This window comes from Melopsittacus undulatus, chromosome 3 (assembly GCF_012275295.1).
Source record: "Melopsittacus undulatus isolate bMelUnd1 chromosome 3, bMelUnd1.mat.Z, whole genome shotgun sequence".
Classification (NCBI taxonomy): domain Eukaryota; kingdom Metazoa; phylum Chordata; class Aves; order Psittaciformes; family Psittaculidae; genus Melopsittacus; species Melopsittacus undulatus.
This window is the reverse complement of record NC_047529.1, coordinates 54854015-54872941: the sequence shown is the minus strand read 5'-3', so window position 1 is coordinate 54872941 and position 18927 is coordinate 54854015. Positions and strand designations below refer to the sequence as shown.

Genomic DNA, 18927 nt, shown 5'->3' with positions numbered 1-18927 from the left:
CAAGAGTTACTTATTTTTATTCAGACCAAATCATAATTTTCAGCAGATTAACGCTTGTGTCTGACCCTACAGTACCACAAGATAAATATTTTCAGTAAAAGCCACTTGTCATAGACTTGCTGGAACACTGATGATTTAAAAAAAGAGAATACATGAATAGCAGCAATTCCTGCAGGGCACTCAGCTGTATTGCCTGTACCTGCTAGAGGCAGAGGAGACTCAGCTGATCTTCCTCGTAGTTCAAGAATCATAGAATAGTTTGGGTTGGAAGGGATGTTAAAGATCATTTAGTGCCAACCCCCTGCCATGGGCAGGTGTCCTGGGTTCAGCTGTAGCAATCACTTTTCTCCTTCTCAGGGATTAAACCACAACAGCAGGGACACTTTCCACTAGACCAAGTTGCTCAAAGCCCCATCCAACCTGTCCTTGAACACTGCCAGAGATGGGGCAGTCACAGCTTCTCTGGGCAACCTTTGTCGGCGACTCACCACCCTCATAGGAAAGAATTTCTTCCTAATGTCCAATCTAAATCTCCTCTCTTTCAGTTTAAAGCCATCCCCCTGTTGTTCTATCCCTACATGCCCTTGTAAAAAGTCCCTCTCCAGATTTCTTGTAGGCCCCCTTTAGGTACTGGAGGGCTGCTATAAGGTCACCCCTGAGCCTTCTCCAATCTGGACAAGCCTATCTCTCTCAGCCTCTCTGTCTTCATAGGAGAAGTGCACCAGCCCTCTGATCATCTTCATGGCCTCCTCTGGACTCGCTCTAACAGATCTTATGTTGAGGGCTCCAGAGCTGAATGTGGTGCTGAAGGGAGGGGTCTCACAAGAGCAGAGTAGAGGAGCAGAATCACCTTCCTTAACCTGTTGGACATGAAGCTCATTTGATACAGCCCAGGATACGGTTGGCTTTCGCTGCTGTAAGTGCACACTGCCAGCTTGTGTTGAGCATCATGTCAACCAACACCTCTACATCTTTCTCCTCAAGGCTGCTCTCAATTCATTGTTTGTCCAGCCTGTATTAGTGCTTGGGATTGTCCAGAGAAACAAGTGATGAAGGAGAATTGGCTCAGCCTTCCATGCTTTGACTCTTGGACAGAAGAGGAAGGCAGTATTGAATGTTTTTTCAACAGTACTTATCTTCCTGTGGTTTTTTGCTAGTGGATTTTGTTTTTTCTACCTGTATATTCGGCCTTCGTTTCAGTCCCTATGGCTTGCCCAGAATAACTAGTAAGACTTCCATGAGAAGATGCAGCAACTGGTCAGCCTAGAATGGAACCAGACATATTTTTTAATCTGCATGTGCTTATGGTTGCAGTGCCCATAGTCATAAAAATCAGTTTTAATCGTCTTTTAAAAGAAAAACAACTGTGGAAAAAAGGGGGGGGGGGGCAGGGTTCAGAGAAAAAAAAAACAAACAACTTTTATCTGCCTTTTTACTGATCCTTAGTGTTAAGTGAATTAAAGGCACCTATATCTGGGGTTTGATAGGAAATTTATTTTATTTTTGTTGTTTTGAAAAGGAAACCTCTACTGTACAATAGTTCTCAGAGCTCTTTAGAAATGACAAATGCTTAAAACAGATCTGTAGGTGTGTTAGCAAGCAAATCTTGAAACACCTATGTATGTCTGGAAAGATGGTATAGATGACAAATTGTTTGTTTTCCTTGCAGATTGAAGACTATGATCTTATAGCAAGCATGATGGGAGCAAAATGCAAAAAGCTTCGCAGTCTGGATTTGTGGAGATGTAAAAACATAACTGAAAGTGGAATAGCAGAATTGGCGTCAGGCTGCCAGCTTTTGGAAGAACTTGATCTTGGCTGGTGCCCTACGTTACAGAGCAGTACAGGCTGTTTCACAAACCTTGCACGTAAACTCCCAAACCTGCAAAAGCTCTTTCTTACGGCCAACAGGTCTGTGTGTGACACAGACATTGAGGAACTTGCTGCTAACTGTACACATTTACGGCAGCTGGATATACTGGGTAAGAAAATGTGGGAATACTGTTTTTTATCTTACTGTGTCTCAGAATTTGTGCAGTTAAGGAGTCCTTAAGAGTAAACTGTCTTCTAGACATATTTCCAAATAAATATTTCTTAAAATTATGGTTTAACATTTTAAAAAAGAAGTTTTGCTCACTGCAGTGAATTTTTTTACTTGGAATCCAGTGTATTTGTACCAACCATGTAATTTGACTACTTAGTATGGATTTCTTAAACTGAGATTTAAGTGCAAGTTTTTTTCAGTAGCTTTTAGTTTCATGACCATTATTTTTTACACTGAAGTCTATTTCTTCTATCAAAAGATGCAATTTCTTAACCTTCTTTCTGCTTTTGTTGTTTTATTCCTTTGAATCATGACAAAGTATATTTATAGTGTGAGTCTATGATCAATAAACAGATTCCTGCTTTTACGCAATATGGATATATCAAGCAATATTGAATTTCTTTGTCACTTTTACCATGAAGTGAGTTTGACTCATTAAAGAGGAAAAGGTAATTAACAGCAAAACTTAAAATGCACTTTCTAGTAAGGTGGGAAGAAAGTGATGAGGGGCAAAAGGTATAGCAAACCTTGAATTTCTAATCCTCTACAGCTTCTATAGTTAAAAATATTTTTAGAAATATAAATACACTTTGGGCTCTTGAGTAAGGACTTAGAATACAGTTTTGCATGATACTAAATTTATTCTTTTTATGGTGGAATGTGAGGTTTTCTTTTTAAAATAATGTAGGACAGCAGGGATATTTGTGACATCAGCGTGGGAGAAATGTCTTCATGCTTTTACTGACTTATTTTCATAGGACTAATTGAAAAGGGAAGATTTAAATGAAAGGAAGTTAAGTTAACTGCACTGTGTATTTTGAAATTTTTAATACTTTAAATGAAAATGTTACATTTGAGAGCAGTGCTGTAAAGAACTGAGAGGCCTCAGATTGAATAATGTTCCAAGCAGGTTTAAGGCTATCAGCATTTCTCATTACAAAAAAATTACCATATGGCTTCAGATTGTCATTCCAGTATAGTTAGTACGCTCTTCTACCATGAAATATGTTTCTACTCATCTCTGAGAAAGTTGCCTTCTGACCAGCATGGGATGAAAAGATGAACAGCTAAAAACTTAACTCTACCTAATACAAATTGCAGAGATTTGATGTGTGTGTCCACAGGAGGTAATGAGTTTTGTGTATCCTTAAGGAATCTTACTTTGTAGCTAGATTATCAACATCACATTTCCCTCTTCAGACATGAAAAATTTCCAAACACCATGGTAAATGAAATCTTTCATAAACACGTACGTTCCCCATACCACCCGCTTCCATGCATTTCTGTTACAGTGGCATTGTGTCTGCCCACAAAGTGGTCTGACCTTTTCATTACACCAGAGGCTGCCCAATGAATGAATAGTTTGGCTGCATTAAACCCTGTGGATAGTCTTGCTACTTCCGTTGCCTCTTGCTGGCAGTGAAGTTTCGTTGCCAAACTTCAGCATTTGAATTCATGCTTGAATTTAGTTTGACGTCTTGCTGACGTTTTTGTGGAAAAATAACACATGAAGGTGGAGAAGGAATTTGTCCTATGATCTGTGTGCTTGCCCATATTCCTGAGTCAAGTGGACTTGTAAACCTTTCTGGTGAGACAGCATGTTGTGTTTGGATAAATGCTTTCCAGGGGATATCCAATTAAACTATCCAAAAGAAGGGGTAATGGGTTAAAACTTAAATGGGGAAGTTTAGACTGGATATAAGGAAGAAGTTTTTTACTGTAAGGGTGGTGAGGCACTGGAATGGGTTGCCCAGGGAAGTTGTGAATGCTCCATCCCTGGCAGTGTTCAGGGCCAGGTTGGACAGAGCCTTGGGTGACATGGTTTAGTGTGAGGTGTCCCTGCCCATAGTAGGGGGGTTGGAACTTGATGATCTTAAGGTCCTTTCCAACCCCAACTATTCTATGATTCTGTGTTACCAAAAAACCTTAATACCTGTCTTCCAGACCTCACTTTTTTCCTTCAGGGGATTACTTGGTAGAGTGGAAAGAATGTTGTCTTCTGCTGTAAAAATGAGTCAGTACAATATGATACAATATGTGTGAAAGAGTTACTTAGCTTTTTTGTCGACAGCAAAGAAACTGTGTTCATTTCTTTGTCTGAATAAGGGAACCGTTACAGCCTGTGGTTAAAAGGAGGAGTTGTCAAGTAGAACCACACCAGGTCATCTGGAGGCAGAGTTTTCAGGTGTTCCCGTGTAAGTGCAGAAATCTTTGTTGTCTGAACTAAAGAGCTAGTCTCTCACAGTGCAGGAGTACCAAGAAAGTCATAAATCTCTGTATGTGCTCTAACTTTTCGCAGCTGATGTAGGGCCATCCTGTTACTATAAGCTACAGAAATGCTTAATATGTTTTTGTCCTTTTGAATGAGTGTGACAACAGGTCTGAAGCTGTTAGAGGCCTGAGGTCAGTGCTTAGCTTTGCAAGAGTAACCTTGAACAGTGGGTCTTCTCTGTGATGTGAAAGAATGAGAGGTGCTCTCATTATATCCTTTGTCATCTCCGAAGTACAGAAATATCTGGCTTGTATATGCCTTGTAAAGGGTGTAGGAGTGTTGCTGATAGGTTAGCAGTGCACATCATAAGGGAATTTCTTTTTCTTCAGCAAGCTGTTTAAAAGCTTGAGGTTTTTTATGCTTAACTAAGTAGGGATCAGAATGTCATACCTTGCACTGTAGTCACCAGAGCTGACAATGCTAGCCTGGTTTCTCTGCAGTTGTTAGAACTTAAAAACTTGTCAGGGCAAACTTCTTGTTTTGGTTATAGATTATTTATCATCACAATAGCTTCAGGACTGGAAGAATCTAAGCCTCTGATAGAAATCTTGAACTCTGTGTCTTTAAGTATTACAAAATGAATGTTATATATACACTGGATGCTGTTCTCAGGTACTATGGCTTGCTACCCATCTGTCCTTCACCATTACCATTTGGCAATTCCCTTGTTACATAATCAGAGCACTCCATACAAGATTAAAATTGCCAGTTTTCAACGTCTTCATAAACTTATTGGCTCATATAAAGTATTATTTGATGGTAGCTGTGTTTGTGGTGTGTAATACATTTCAGAAAGTAAACTTCTGTTTAAAAAAAAGAAATCATGGGTTGGATCCATATCTGCTATATTACAATACAGTTTGGAAGAGGAAGCATGATGCATGTCACTGAGTATATGAGGGTGTGCTTCTTGAAGTTTTAGTTCTGGGGTTTCTTTCACTCATTACATACAGAGCTGCCTGCTTACAAGTATCATTTCCTTCTCTGCCCACATCTTTTCCACTGACTGACATGGCAGGTTTCTACCCTGCCGTAGAATGATCCAGCTGTGATCATCTGACAAGTTTTGTGGTGATGGAGTGCATCATCTAGGGCTATCAAAAGTTGTGGACACCTCTAGACCTGTAGTTAAAAACTAGTCTTCAAACTGTGATCAGCATTGAGCAATGTGACAAGTCAGATGACAACCTGAACTGGCAGTGCCAAAAGCTTTTCTTGTACATTATATCAGCTGCTTTGTTGTATTGCTGTGGGGCTACCAGCTGCTGTCAAGGGTGAAGAATAAGTCATCTTAACCTCACTCCCCAAAATTCGTGACTGCCTGTGTCCTGCACAAAAAGGGTAATGAAAAGTAGATGCCCTTGTTAACACAAAATTCATGTATTCCTATCTACATACCAACACCTCCCACACCTTCCTGAGCAACAGAAAACCCAACCTGCCCCCTTGCCAGCTGTCAAAATTTTCAGCTTTGTCTTGAGAGCATCAACACGTAGTTAGTCAATTCAAACATGAAAATGTGTAGAATGCTAAAATTTTGAAATTGAATTGTGTGCAATAGATTGAATAAAATGTAAGGTATAAAAGGCTGGTCTGGCTGCTCTAAGGAAAGGAAAAGTAAGAACATTTGAGGGGATAGTGCTTGATATTTTTCAGTCTCTCTACTCTGAAATATCATTTAATGCATAGTGATACCCCTTGCCCTAGAGATCAGGGCTGTAACATGTTTTATAGCCGTCATACGCAGGTCTTCTGAACAGCTCTACAATTTGAAGACTTTGATATATGCTATAAATTAAATAATTTACAGGCAATAAACATAATCATTCTAGTAAACAAATCATTACTCAGAAGTGCCTTTATGCCAAACAACAAAATTAAATAACAGATTTTAATATACTGGTTATGTATTTATTCTGAGAAATGGCCGATTAGTCCATGTAGGAAAAGTTGTAAGTAACAAAGGTCCAAAAGCCTCAGAACTCTACCAAAATGCACTATATGGGTAACAAGCAGGATATGTTGTCAGTCTTTCAAAAGCAAAGGAAAACATGTATAACACTTCAGAAGTGCTTTTGCATGTGCTTTTAAGAGATCACATCACTAATTGTACATTGTATAAATAAAAGTAAGACTGCAGATGATGCTTGCTTATCCTGTGGTGTGACTAACCAAACCCCAGCCAGGTTGCTGGGTTTTTTAGCTTTTTGAAAAAACATATTCCCTAACATAAAATTGGAAGTATGAAGAGGAAAAAAGAAACAGGTGCAGTAAAACATGCAATTTAGGATGGCCTACTTTGACTGAGTTCATTAATGGATTTGTAACTTAGATGAAATGGTAGAACTGTCGAAGTTCAGGTAGGAAGGGATGAAGAACATCCTACACAAAAATATCTGTGGCTAGGCATCTAGAGCTAGCATTTTTTGTAGAAACACACATTCGGATCTTGAAGCGTAAAAGCTGTTATGCGTAAATAAGAGTGTTTTTAAATGAAGGTGCTGATTCAGTAGCAATTTTAAGGCTTGGTAAAAAAAACCCAAGATGAGCATATGTTGTTCTTAGAGTTTCAGTTGGAATGGTAGAGCAGATCCTGATGGTAGGACAGTGGTAAAATTTATGGTCTAGCAAAGTGAATAACGGAAAGTGTATTACAGAATTTCTGTATATGGCCATATAGTGATCATGTAACGATAAGGGAGATAAAGGTCACAATAATAATGACAACCTTCGATTACCTCCCTGTAGGTGAAGTAAAATTTGGGGGCATGATAGGAAAGATTTTTTTTTTGGTGATATTAAATGATGTCTCAAAGCAACTAATTTAAGAGCCTATTGTAGAAGTGAAGACTACACTTAGATACCCCCTTGCTTACACAGAAGAGTACAGGAGACTACTAAAAACAGGCATCTTTCTGGAAATAAATCCTGTTCAGAGAAGGAAAATAGGAAGATGAACTTTAAAAAGTAAAACAAAATCACAGTAAGGCAGTATGAGATATTAAGGAGCTATTGGCTAAAGGTAAATGCTAAAACTGTATTTTCAGATATGTTAAAAGAGGTTTACAGGAGAGTTACTGAGGTTGGTAGATACTCCAGATGAAAAGGATTGCTCAGATCAAGAAGGCCATTGCAGCAGAACTGTTGTCTGTCATTAGGGTTCATGGGAAGGAGGATCAAGTAGGCTACTGCATCAGTCATTCTTTCCAGGAGATTAGCCTGGAAAGCTGCTTTAAATTGGAATGCCAATACAGAAAGCTTTTGAACAAATCAATACATTGAGCAATAATAAATTGTTAGGACTAAATAGTATTTATGCAGCGGTTCTAAATGAGCTTAAATACAGAGCTGTGGAAATCTTATTTCTGGTGTGTGGTCTGTCACTTAAATCAGCCTTAGCACTAGAGAAATGAAGGGTTATGAACATGGGACAAGCTTCTCTAAAAGGTGCAGGTTAGAAGCTGCAAAACAGTAAGACCACCTTTTGCTCTATGAAAACCAATTGCAACCATGAAGTCAGTCAGTTGGTGGACATGAAGGCCATTGTGATATTTTGAGGGAGAGCTGCATCCCTGTGAGGATAGAGTAGTTATGCTCTCCAGTCTTTTAAGATTCCTTGGAGTTCCTCATGATCATGATCCAGTCCATAAAGGTTTGGATTTTCAAAAGCTTCAGCCAAGGTCTTCTTCTGGATTATGAGTGTTTCAAAGACAACACAGGACAAGAACAATGAAATTATGTCATTACTGTAGTCACTGAGGTTCTGTACTGACCTGCGTATAAATAATCCAGGCAAAGGGGTGCATAATGCATTACCAGAGGGTAATGCGCAGCCATTCAGGGTAGAAAATCTTAAGCTGAAGAATTTAACACTGAAAAAATACAGAATGATTTTATCCTGTGCTGTCATCTGATACTTAGTAAAAAGATGATAAAGCAGGAAGAAAACATTCCATCAAATGCAAAGTTATTGCTTGAGGCAAAATAACATTCACTAAGAATACTGGGGGAGGGGACTTTATGTTAGTTACTGTTCAGTAGGAAAGAGATCCTGTGGACAGTTTTTGGAAAACATTAGCTCATTGCTCAGCATCATTCTGACAGGCAAAGATAATTTTAAGATATTTTAGGAAAGAAACGGAGAAAACACTGTAAAACCTCATTTAGAGTTACTGGATCTCTGCTTAGTGCGCTGTATAGCTCTAGTTGTCCAATTTTAAAAGTAATAAATTAGTGCAGAAACAAGACAACGGGGTCATCTGAGATGCAAAGGAGTCTGAAAAACAGGCAGCCTTGAGGGAACAGAAAGATGTCCACAGGATTATAAATTATGTGGAAATAGTTAAATGGGAGTGATCTCTCACTGCTTATTTGTGATTCATTGCCCCTCAATTATTGCAATTAATAGTGTGTTTAAGGTTTATGTAGGGGGCAGTTGTTGGTTTTGGGGTTGGGTTTTGGTTCGGGGGATTTGGGGTTTTTTTGGTTGTTGAGTTGTTTGTTGTTTTGGGTTTTTTTTTGGGGGGGGGGGAGGAGGGTTGGGGGTTTTTTTGTTTATTTGGTTTTTGGTTTTTTTTCCTGTAAATAATACTGGCCTTGACCATAGACAGGATCCTGGGCTAGGTGGCTTTTTGGGGTGCAGTTCAGCTCAAGGTGAAGCTGTGTTAGTTGAAGTGTCTACTGACAGGTGTGTGCAGTCATGTTTTATAGATTATAGAGCCAGGAGAGCTTTTTTTTATCCCACTATAGTCATCCAGGCTTGGTTCACTTGCTCAGAGTAGCCTGCCTGGCTTCCAGATGTTCCAGTAAGGCACGGATCTCCTCCTCTGGGTTCGCAGGTCTTAATAAAAATTGTGTTCCATTAGCATTTTTTCATAACACAGTATCAAGTAGCTTTAAGAAAAAAAAGTATTATTCTCACTAACTTTACAATTTGCTTTGTTTCTTTTTTTTGTTTTTGAACAGGGACACGGATGGTAAGCCCTGCATCTTTAAGAAAATTGCTGGAGTCTTGTAAAGATCTTTCTTTACTCGATGTGTCCTTCTGTTCGCAGATTGACAATAGAGTTGTCCTAGAACTGAATGCCAACTTTCCTAATGTGTTCATAAAAAAAAGTTTCACTCAGTGACTCACTACTTAAGCTGCTGTGAAATTCATTTGACAGAGTTGTTTCCTGTGAATTTGTGCTGACTTTTTTAAGAAGACTATAAATCTGCTATGAAATAGTGGAAAGGATTAATTATCTAAAAAAAAAAAAATTGGTAAAATACATATAAGTAAATCATGCGTTTCTTAAAGAGTTGATATTGCACCTAAGAATTGTTTTACTCTGTATTATTTGGTGGCACTGCATGTTTTTAAATACCAGCCATCTATGTGGCTTTAATGAGAAGGAAATTAATAACATTGTCTTAAATGTCCCTTTATAGAGTGTTACATACAATAAATTCTGTTTATATCCAGATGAAAGCAGAATTTCAATATTTAGCAGTAAGAAAATGATGGGTGCTTCCTTTTTATGTATAAGTGTTTGTATGTATATATATATGAATGTATACAGATGTATTTGTATATACTTAGATACTTTAGCATTTTCGCTTGGTCTGCAGCATAAGATGATATGATCTGGACTATAATTAGTTGTTTGAAAACCTATTTATGATTTTAAGAATGGATTGAAAAGACACTTTGTCATCTTCGGATTTTTGGCAATGAATTGCGTCTGATACATTTTTCTCCCTTCCTTCACCTGAAATAGATGTTGTGATGCTTTACAGTCCAGCCTAAGTGACACAACCAATAAATGAAAGAACCTTCCACCTGAGCTTAGAGCAGAAGCAAAAGAGAAAATGGCCAGATTCTTCTTGGTATTGGATATAAAGTTGGAGCCAGGTACTTAGTGTCATAACTGGTAATGTGTAGAAAACTCCAGAGCAATTTTTGTTTCAAATTTCTGTCATGGTTAAGACTTGATTTGTGATGCATCTGGTTATCATGCAGAGTATCATGAAAAATAGACTTAGGGTAATGCATTACATTGGCATCAAATCTGTTGTCAAGTGTAAAACCAAACATATTTGTTCAGTAGAACAGCAGTGAAAATATAGTATAGTGGGCTTAAAACAAGGGTAATGTGATTTGGTGATTTAATAATCACCAAACATTAGCATTGGATTTGGTTTGGTTTTGGATTTTTTTGTTTTGTTTTGGTTTTCCAAGAGGTGATCACTCAAAGTACTATTGCACTCTCTTTAGCACTGTTTAGCCTCTGAAGATGGAAAACTATCAATGGACAAATTCTGGAGTTTTCTTCCTTTTGCACTTTTCTTGGATGAAGATTTTCTCCTTTTTTCCTTTTTTTTCCTTTTTTTCCTTTTTTTTTTCTTCCTTGAGTACCACTGCTACAGTATGTTTCTATGTACAGCTTGAATTTAGAATTTTATCTTTATAGCCACTGTTGATGAATATGGACCATGATATGTAGCCTGTCATTTGATATTAATTCCACTGTTCTTCTATTGATGGCACTTATTACCTACTGGAATAAGAAGAAAATTATTTTGTCTGGCAAAAGAACATTATTGCACTGAAGATCACTGGCAAAGACTACTTCAGTTTATTCAGTAAATAGCTGACTGCTACTAGAGGACTGCTGCGAATCACTGAAGATTTGACAATCTCCGTGACTCCTGAATGAACGCTTTGAACTCTTTGTGCTGGTGCCAATACTTTATAAACCATGTCATGAAACAGCTACAGAACATTTATCTAATCTTATAGAATGACCTTTTTCATCAGATTTTTCAATTTTACAGAAACTTTTGGGAATTCCAGATCCAAAGAAGGGCATGCACAGTTGGCTTTTTGATTTTTCTTCCACACAGATGGCACTATGGGATTTCCAACTAGATTATGCCATTCCATTATTTATTTTCCCCAGAAAACTGGACATTATCAAGAGATCTTTAGCTTTATTTACATTTTTTTCCACACTGACAGTTGTCAGCTTTGGTGTGCTTCTATATGAGACCTCATTTCTTTCAATCAGGTTTGGGTTGATTTATTTTTCTGGGAACTTAAGCTTTTAACTTTTTTTTTTCCTACAAGTAATATTTTTCCTTGTAATTGAGTATTAAACGTTATTGTTCTAGAGAATGCAGGTTCAGATAATGGGAGTTTACAAAGAACAGTGTTTCAAAACAAATGCTTTTGTTGTGAAATTTCACTTCTCAGGGTGCATCTGTATTTATCTCCTTTTTTTCTTTAACGACCCTTGTTTTTCTCTGTAAATAGAATGGGATGTGGATGAAGTGATAGCCATTGTGCCTTCGAACTGGTAAACTTGGTAAATAATACAGTTTCACATCTACAGCATCAGTGAATCAAATAAGAGTTTTTGTAATCATGTATGTGTAAAGGATTTCATTCTCTATTGCTTTTTAGGTAGTACAGAGGAGGTTTAAATTGATGTTTTGTTCATAGTAAAGGATCTTTTTTTTCTTACATTGTGCCTTCAGTTTGAAATTGGTTTTGTCAGGAATCCTCTTGTCATTTGAAAGATAAATTGAAGTCTGCTTTTTATTTGGACTATTTAAAACTCAGCTATTGCTAACACAGTTAATTCAAATAGCTGAGAAATAATTGGGAAATACTTCCATCTGTAGTTGTAGACTTTAAACTTCAAACAGTGGGTAAGAAGCTCTTTTAGCTGTGGCTTTATATGTCTTCCAGCAAAAAGAGCATAGACCAGACTTGACATTTCTAGTATTTCCAGGGCAAAGACAGTAACATGCTTTTAGACCTTCCTTATACATCACAAAGAAGCAAAAATAGATCACTGTCTTCTTAGTTGTAATATTTTATACTTGTGTGCGTATATGTATACATGTGTATGTATAAATTATATATACACACACGTATGTGTTTTGAAATTTTTTTGTATGTGTGTACATACTTATAAGTCTCAAAGTTTTTCATGTAGGATTAATTTTTATGATGTGAATGTAATAGGAAAAGGTGTTTCATGGCAGTTCTGTTTTCAACTGTTGTTTTGCTGTACCTAGAGACTGAGTTCCTCTCCACCCATGCAGCAAGAAAAGCCTGTGCAGGAGGTGTGCTGCATTTCCTGTGATGCTTTGCCTAAGTGCCTTTTGGATTGTTTACACGTGAAAGGTATTACAGGGTATTGTAGAGTGTGAGTACAAAGTCCGATAACTACTGTGGGCTGTCCCCTTGTGAGGTAGTCATATAGAGCGAAATTTAGTCTAGTTTTATTTAATCGAAACTGAATGATGGCGATTCCTTAGTTGGAGGAATTTAATTATTTTGGAATTAGGTCATCATCTCTAACACTAGACCATCCCTCAGTCATGTTACCTAAATTGTGCTTTTGAGGATATTACATTTCCTTTTATCTTGTCCTTTGATCTTGTCTGTCTTTGTGAAGCATTGTAAAAGATGCGCTTTGGCAGCAAATGTTAAGAAATCCATTGCAAACATGTCCAAAAAAAAGAGGCTTGTTCTGAAGTGCTCCTGTTCTTAAACTAAAGAACTAAAGGGGAGCTTTCCATCCTGTCTGTATGAAGTTGGTGTGGGATGGCCTGTAGGCAGAGATGTCACTCTTTTGGTAATTTTAAAATTAATATGATAATTTTATCATTTAAAGCAACTTCCCAATTTTTAAAGGCTTCAATTCAGTAGTGTCCTTCCTTGTATTCAGAATTCTGAGCTGTCTGACTAGACAGCTGTATGGAAATAGATGGGGTTTCTGTTATTTAAATTATGCACATGATTAAGTACATTAGTGAGCAGGACTTGCATAGAAAACCAGTTTTGCATAGGAGTTTGTACCTCTACAATCCCTGTGTCCTCAAAAGTCCAAATAACATACCGAAAGAGGAGAAAAACAAAAAAAGGAAGACCCTTGTTTCTACTGCCTGATTCTTCATTGGAGCTCTCATGCCAACTTTTCCAGATACGAGATGTAATTATGGTACACAGCAGAATTAATCTCATTGAATACTAGCTCTGTGAAAGTTAGACATCTAGTTTAAGGAAGGAATCTGAGCACCTCTAGAGAGCTATTAATCTCCTCCTTAGATAGATATTTAAGGAAAGTAGAATGAATCATGTTCTGGAGAGTATCTCTGGAGACTGTGGAAGCTGTGATTTACCTTAGGTTAGATACACAACTTTAGAATACTAAGATTAATTCCATCCAGTGCTGTCCTACCTGTCCTGCAGTGGTAAAAAACAAGATTGGAACAACGCTCATTCCCAAACCTAAAATCTATCCAAAATCTGTCCAGAAAGAAGCAATTTAAAGAGATGCTGATGACTTGAAAAGTCCTTATTTTAAATGCCAGGATCTACTTCTGCACCTGAGTCCCTTGCCAATGCCTGTGGTGTGTCTTTGGAGGCTTGGGTCTTGTTGTTTTTTGGTTGGGTTTTTTTTGGTGGAACTGCATCCCCTTTCCCAGTTGTGAAATCTCATGTACCTAACTGGCTACATGTATAGTTCTGTGAATGCATGAAATTAACAGGCAAATGAAATTCATGTATTGCAGCTATTTTTATAATCTTTCATATTGCTGTAATTAAGATTATGACTAGTTTAACTTGTCTCCTGTCATCCCAAATGTTACCAACTGTGCATTTGCAAAAATTGTACGTTTAGTCCTGGTTCTGATTCTGTGTATTTATTTCATCTTATGGGATATGTTTGCCACGTCACATCTGCAGGACTACTAAATTTACAAAAACTAATCAAAATGTAGCATTTTATTATATATATTATGGGGCTGACATGTTCATTATTACTCTTTTGCAATGATTCTCTAAGTTGTAGCTTTTGAAATTACTAGGCTAGAAAATTCTGGTTTCGTGCATCTGTATATGCTGTGTTAGACACAATGTTTTTCCCAAATGGAGGTATTTGTCCTTCAATGAGATTATGATTTCTGTGATTTTAGATTTCTGACTTGATAATAAAATCCAAGAAGGGCTCTTTATTAAGTACTAAATATTAGGGACAGGTTGTGGTAACTGACATTAGGAAGGGCTAAGGCATGAATCCTCTGTGAGGATGGGCCTCAGCAAGAGCTAGCTCTTTTTAAGAAGATTCAGCCTCAGTAGTAGCAGGCAATGTTAAGATTTTCCTTTTGTAACTGATGGACTAAATACTGTTATTTTAGTTTGAGTTATGTAGCTCTAGTTTCTCCCTGTTTTGTTTTCATTTAAGAATGATATAAAGCACAGTCAGGGCACACACATCATAAATTGGAGGGCATCCTTTATAATGATAAAATTATAGAGAGGAATGTTTTATTCCTCATTTTCTAAAAACAAAAAATCCCTCAGCTGTTTGAAAGCTCTTTCCCCTTGGATACTGAAGAAATGCAAATATCAAGAAAGTTGAGAAAAGAAACAAAGGGACTTACCCAGATTTAAGTGGAAACTCATGAAAGGGTGGCCAGAGCTATTTACAGACAAGAGGAAAGTAAGTGCATTGTTCTAGATCAGCTGTTACCTTTTCCAGAAATATAATAGCCCATATAATTTTGTATGCTCATATTTCTAAGTCATGTTTTAGCATTTAGATGTTCTGAATACTCATATGTGTGCTTATGCGGCAATTCCTGGTATCTCTTTCATTTTTATGAACTACATGAAGATTTTATTTTCACTTATCACTGCCCAGCTGCATTTTTTGTTAAACTCTGAAATGATTTTGTGCATGCACACACAGATGCATGTCAGACTTAATTGCTTACGATTTTTGCAATAGTTTTTGAGAACAAATAAACTATAGGTTTTAGGTAAAAATGGTAAAGATTTGATCTGTTTGCTTCAGTGTACTGATTGCTGCTGGTGGTAGGGAGAGGGGAAAAAGAAACTTGTGATGTTCAGAACAGTCACGAGAATCTTATTTGATTTTTTTCTTTAGGAAAAGTAACATTTTTCTTGGATTAGACTAGTAGGAAATTTAACATTAAAATAAAATTTTGGTAATGTTTTTGACATACATTTCTATAGTGTACAAAACAGTGTGATTAGTTTACAGCAGTCTGAACGTTTAGTTTCCATATTCTTAGTATTTGTTTACATAGGTCTTGTAACAAATTGGGAATGCCATGCCTTAAGTGCCAGTGGTTTCTGCTTACTCTGTTGGAAACTGTTCATAGTATCAAAACATGAAAATTTGAATTTGGATTAAACAGAGGACAAAGTTTATGAAACACTGAACTGTGAGCAGTTTAGGGAGACACTGTGTATAATTGTGGTGAATTCCCATTCTTGCTGTTACACCATTGTAAAGACCTATTGGGTCATGCAGTCCTCTGCTCACTCTCAAGAGATGAGTTCTCTCTATCATACCTTGGTCTCTTCAGATTTTCTTCAGGGTATTGCCATAGAATTCTGCACATACACACTCTTCTGAAACTAATAGAGGAAAATTAAAAAGAGCTGGTTTGGTTGTGATTTGAAAATTAGTCTATGCTTGGAGTTATTTTGGAATAGTTACTGAAAGGGAAATAAAATATCCAGGAATTGGTGTGTTCACAGGGGAACCTCACATTTTCTGATTTACTTTTGACAGACAAGTCCTAATTGCCAGCAGTCCCTTAAGGCATCTTAGTGAAATCGATGTAATGGTCTTGCTCTAGATCTTCCTAGTGAGCATAAAGCCATTACAGCTCTTTAGCATCCTGTGGCATTTTGAATTCATCTCCTTACCAGGCACAATGTGGAGTTAAGGTGTATGGAGATTGGCCTGATCTCTGAAAGTGAGGTGTTTGAATTGCCTGGGGAAATTTCCTGCTCACATTTATTCCTGGGTGTGGATGAAAATGAAGGGCATCTCCAGGTCTTGAAATACAAATACCTGAACCCACCACCTTTATTCATTTTAAAATAATAGGTCTCTCCCTGCCCCCCCTCAAATAATGAGCAACAAAATACTTGCACTGTATTTATGATTTAGGTGATATGGTTTAGCATTGGTCTTGACAGTCCTGAGGTAACAGTTGGACTCGATGAAATTAAAGTTCTTTTCCAACCTAGCTGATTATATGATGTAATAGTATGCTCAGTTTTCTGCCCCAGCAATAGGAGTTTGTGTAATGTCACAACGAACTCCTACTGTGTTACCTTCTAAAGGGACTGATTTCTATTAAAGGTGGAAGAGCAACAACAGAGCGAACAGTTCCGACGCTATCTGTAAATGGGTTTGTTATGCATGCTATGCCAGTAAGCCCCCGGAGCAAGTTATGCCTTTTTTTAATAACCAGTTGAGAAGGACAAAAGGGATAATTGCCTCTAAGCACATTTTCTATGGCTGGAGGACATTTAATTTTAAATCATCTAATTTTAAATAACTAGGGTAGGTGCTAAAGTTAGGAAACTAGTCTCCTAGGATGCCTTCACTCTGGGTGGATGGTTCTTCCACAGGGTAATTCAGACTGGGAGATTAATCTTAAACTGAGGTCTTGAATTGACCTCTGGAGAAGCTGAGGTCCATGTAGACTACATAAAACTTCTGTTGGAAACTTTCTGAGCTATGTGTGCTATCCTAACAAGTGGATTCTGGGTAACAGGCTTTGTACCCCTCAGTGCTGCCTGTTAGTCCCCTAGCTTCTCTTGCTTCCACTGAAGGAAGGCCACTGCTTTCTGTGCTCTGTTGTTGAAGTAAATCTGATTGCTTCCTACAAAATACCATGGCTAAAGCTGGAAAACCTTTTGTTTCCCAAACAAACAAGTGGAGTGTTTAAAGTTGTGGGTTTATTTTTACCTTCCCAAGTCATAAAGAGTCAGAGAAGGCTTCACGGAGACCTCATAGCAGCCTTCCAATATCTGAAGGGGGCCTATAGGGATGCTGGGGAGGGACTCATCATTAGGGACTATAGTGATAGGACAAGGGGTAATGAGTTTAAACTTAAACAGGGGGAAGTTCAGGTTAGATATAAGGAAGAAGTTCTTTACTGTGAGGGTGGTGAGGCACGAGAATGAGTTGCCCAGGGAAGTTGTGAATGCTCCATCCCTAACTGTTCAAGGCCAGGTTGGATGAAGCCTTGGGTGATATGGTTTAGTGTGAGGTGTCCCTGCCTATGGCAGGGGGGTTGGAAGTAAATGATCTTAAGGTCCTTTCCAACTCTAACTATTCTGTGTCACAAAGATGTGCAAACTGAGGTTGTTTATTTTCACCTCATAGTGGTGCTTCAAGCCCTCAAGTATGAAATGCTACTGTGAGCATATGAGAACATGCAAGTCCAAACTGGCTCTAATAAATTTCCCAAGGTCCTTTGAGAAATACACTTTGGAAAATTGGAATTAGGCTAGTAAGTACATATTTAAAGCGTGGTGAAGGCAGTGGTTAGCAAGACCAAAAGTGGGAGATGGGGGCAGCAATTCATTGATGTGTTTTTCAGGGCTGTTTCCTGACGTTAAGCTACATGGGCCCACGAAGCTAACATCCACTGCTTTGCACCGATACAGTCTTGAATATAGCAAATATTTCAAGAGCTCTGTCTGTATGTGCAGTCTGCAATACCAGATCTGTTCTCTGTGCTGTCATTCAGTGTCGTACACATTCAGCATTAACCCCATTTTTCATTTTGTGCTCCTCTTAGTACACTAGCAGGGTTTAGCTGAGCATCATGTGTGTATTTGTTTTTAATATTCCCCTCTGAGGCTTGCGCATTTCTTTTATACTTATGTAAGAACTCGATTACATTTCAAAATTACATTATTTTTTTCCCCTCTCGGTATTCTGCTCGACCAATAGTAAACAGAAGGGATGTTACTGGTGTATTACTTCTGTTCAGACTTGACTGCTGCATCTTCTCTCTCTGTGTAAACCCAAAGGTGTCTGTGCATATACAGACACAGCTCAGGCATAGACACCTAGCTTTCCTTATTTGAACACCTTTGAGTTGTACTGCATAATATGTGTTGGTGGCATAAGGCAGGGGTTTACTTGAACACACACAAAACAGAGATGTTAGCCCTGTATTTATGAACAATTGAATTTATTATGGAGAAATCATCGAATGCCTTATATTGCTAACTCAAAGATAATTTCTTTTTATCTAAAAAAGCTAACTACATATTTACACCCCAATTATTTCTGTTTAGTAAATTAAACCTATTTTTTTCTGACATGTTGGATCATTTAAAATGTCATAATACTATGTTGTATAGTTTTATTCCATTACTGCCAGTACAAAGAAATTAATATCCTCACTGAGTTGTCAGTGTCTGCTAATTCAGAGATGACAGAAATGTGTTAAAATATATTCAACCTATAATATTTATCTTGCTTTGCACTTAATTTGTTTCCCTTCTACTGTGTTGAAAAATACCAAGTGTACATAAAATAATGAATAAATAAAGCAAAAAAATAGTATTTGTCTACATTCATTGACCTTTTGTGCAGTCATTTTAAAAACCAGTGAAATAAACCACAAAATATGATGCATTCAGAGGAATAGGTTGGTCATATTTTTATCACTGTTCAGTTTGAAATAACCTGCCCCAGATGTTTTTGGACACAAATTTGTGAACTAGCTTCTTTTTTTCTTATAGACGAATATTATTTAATATTTAGCTTAC

The 18927-nt window shown here is 37.5% G+C and overlaps 1 protein-coding gene across 1 annotated transcript in view; it reads left to right on the top strand.

Moving 5' to 3' along the window:
• FBXL4 (F-box and leucine rich repeat protein 4) overlaps nt 1–17251 on the top strand; it is a 62297-nt gene extending 45046 nt beyond the window's left edge. The window contains exons 8-9 of the mRNA XM_034060852.1: nt 1670–1982; nt 9282–17251. Of these exons, the coding sequence (XP_033916743.1) occupies nt 1670–1982; nt 9282–9445 (477 nt within the window). The 3' untranslated portion in view covers nt 9446–17251. The remainder of the gene's footprint in view (nt 1–1669; nt 1983–9281) is intronic.
• The last annotated feature ends 1676 nt before the right edge of the window (nt 17252–18927 follow it).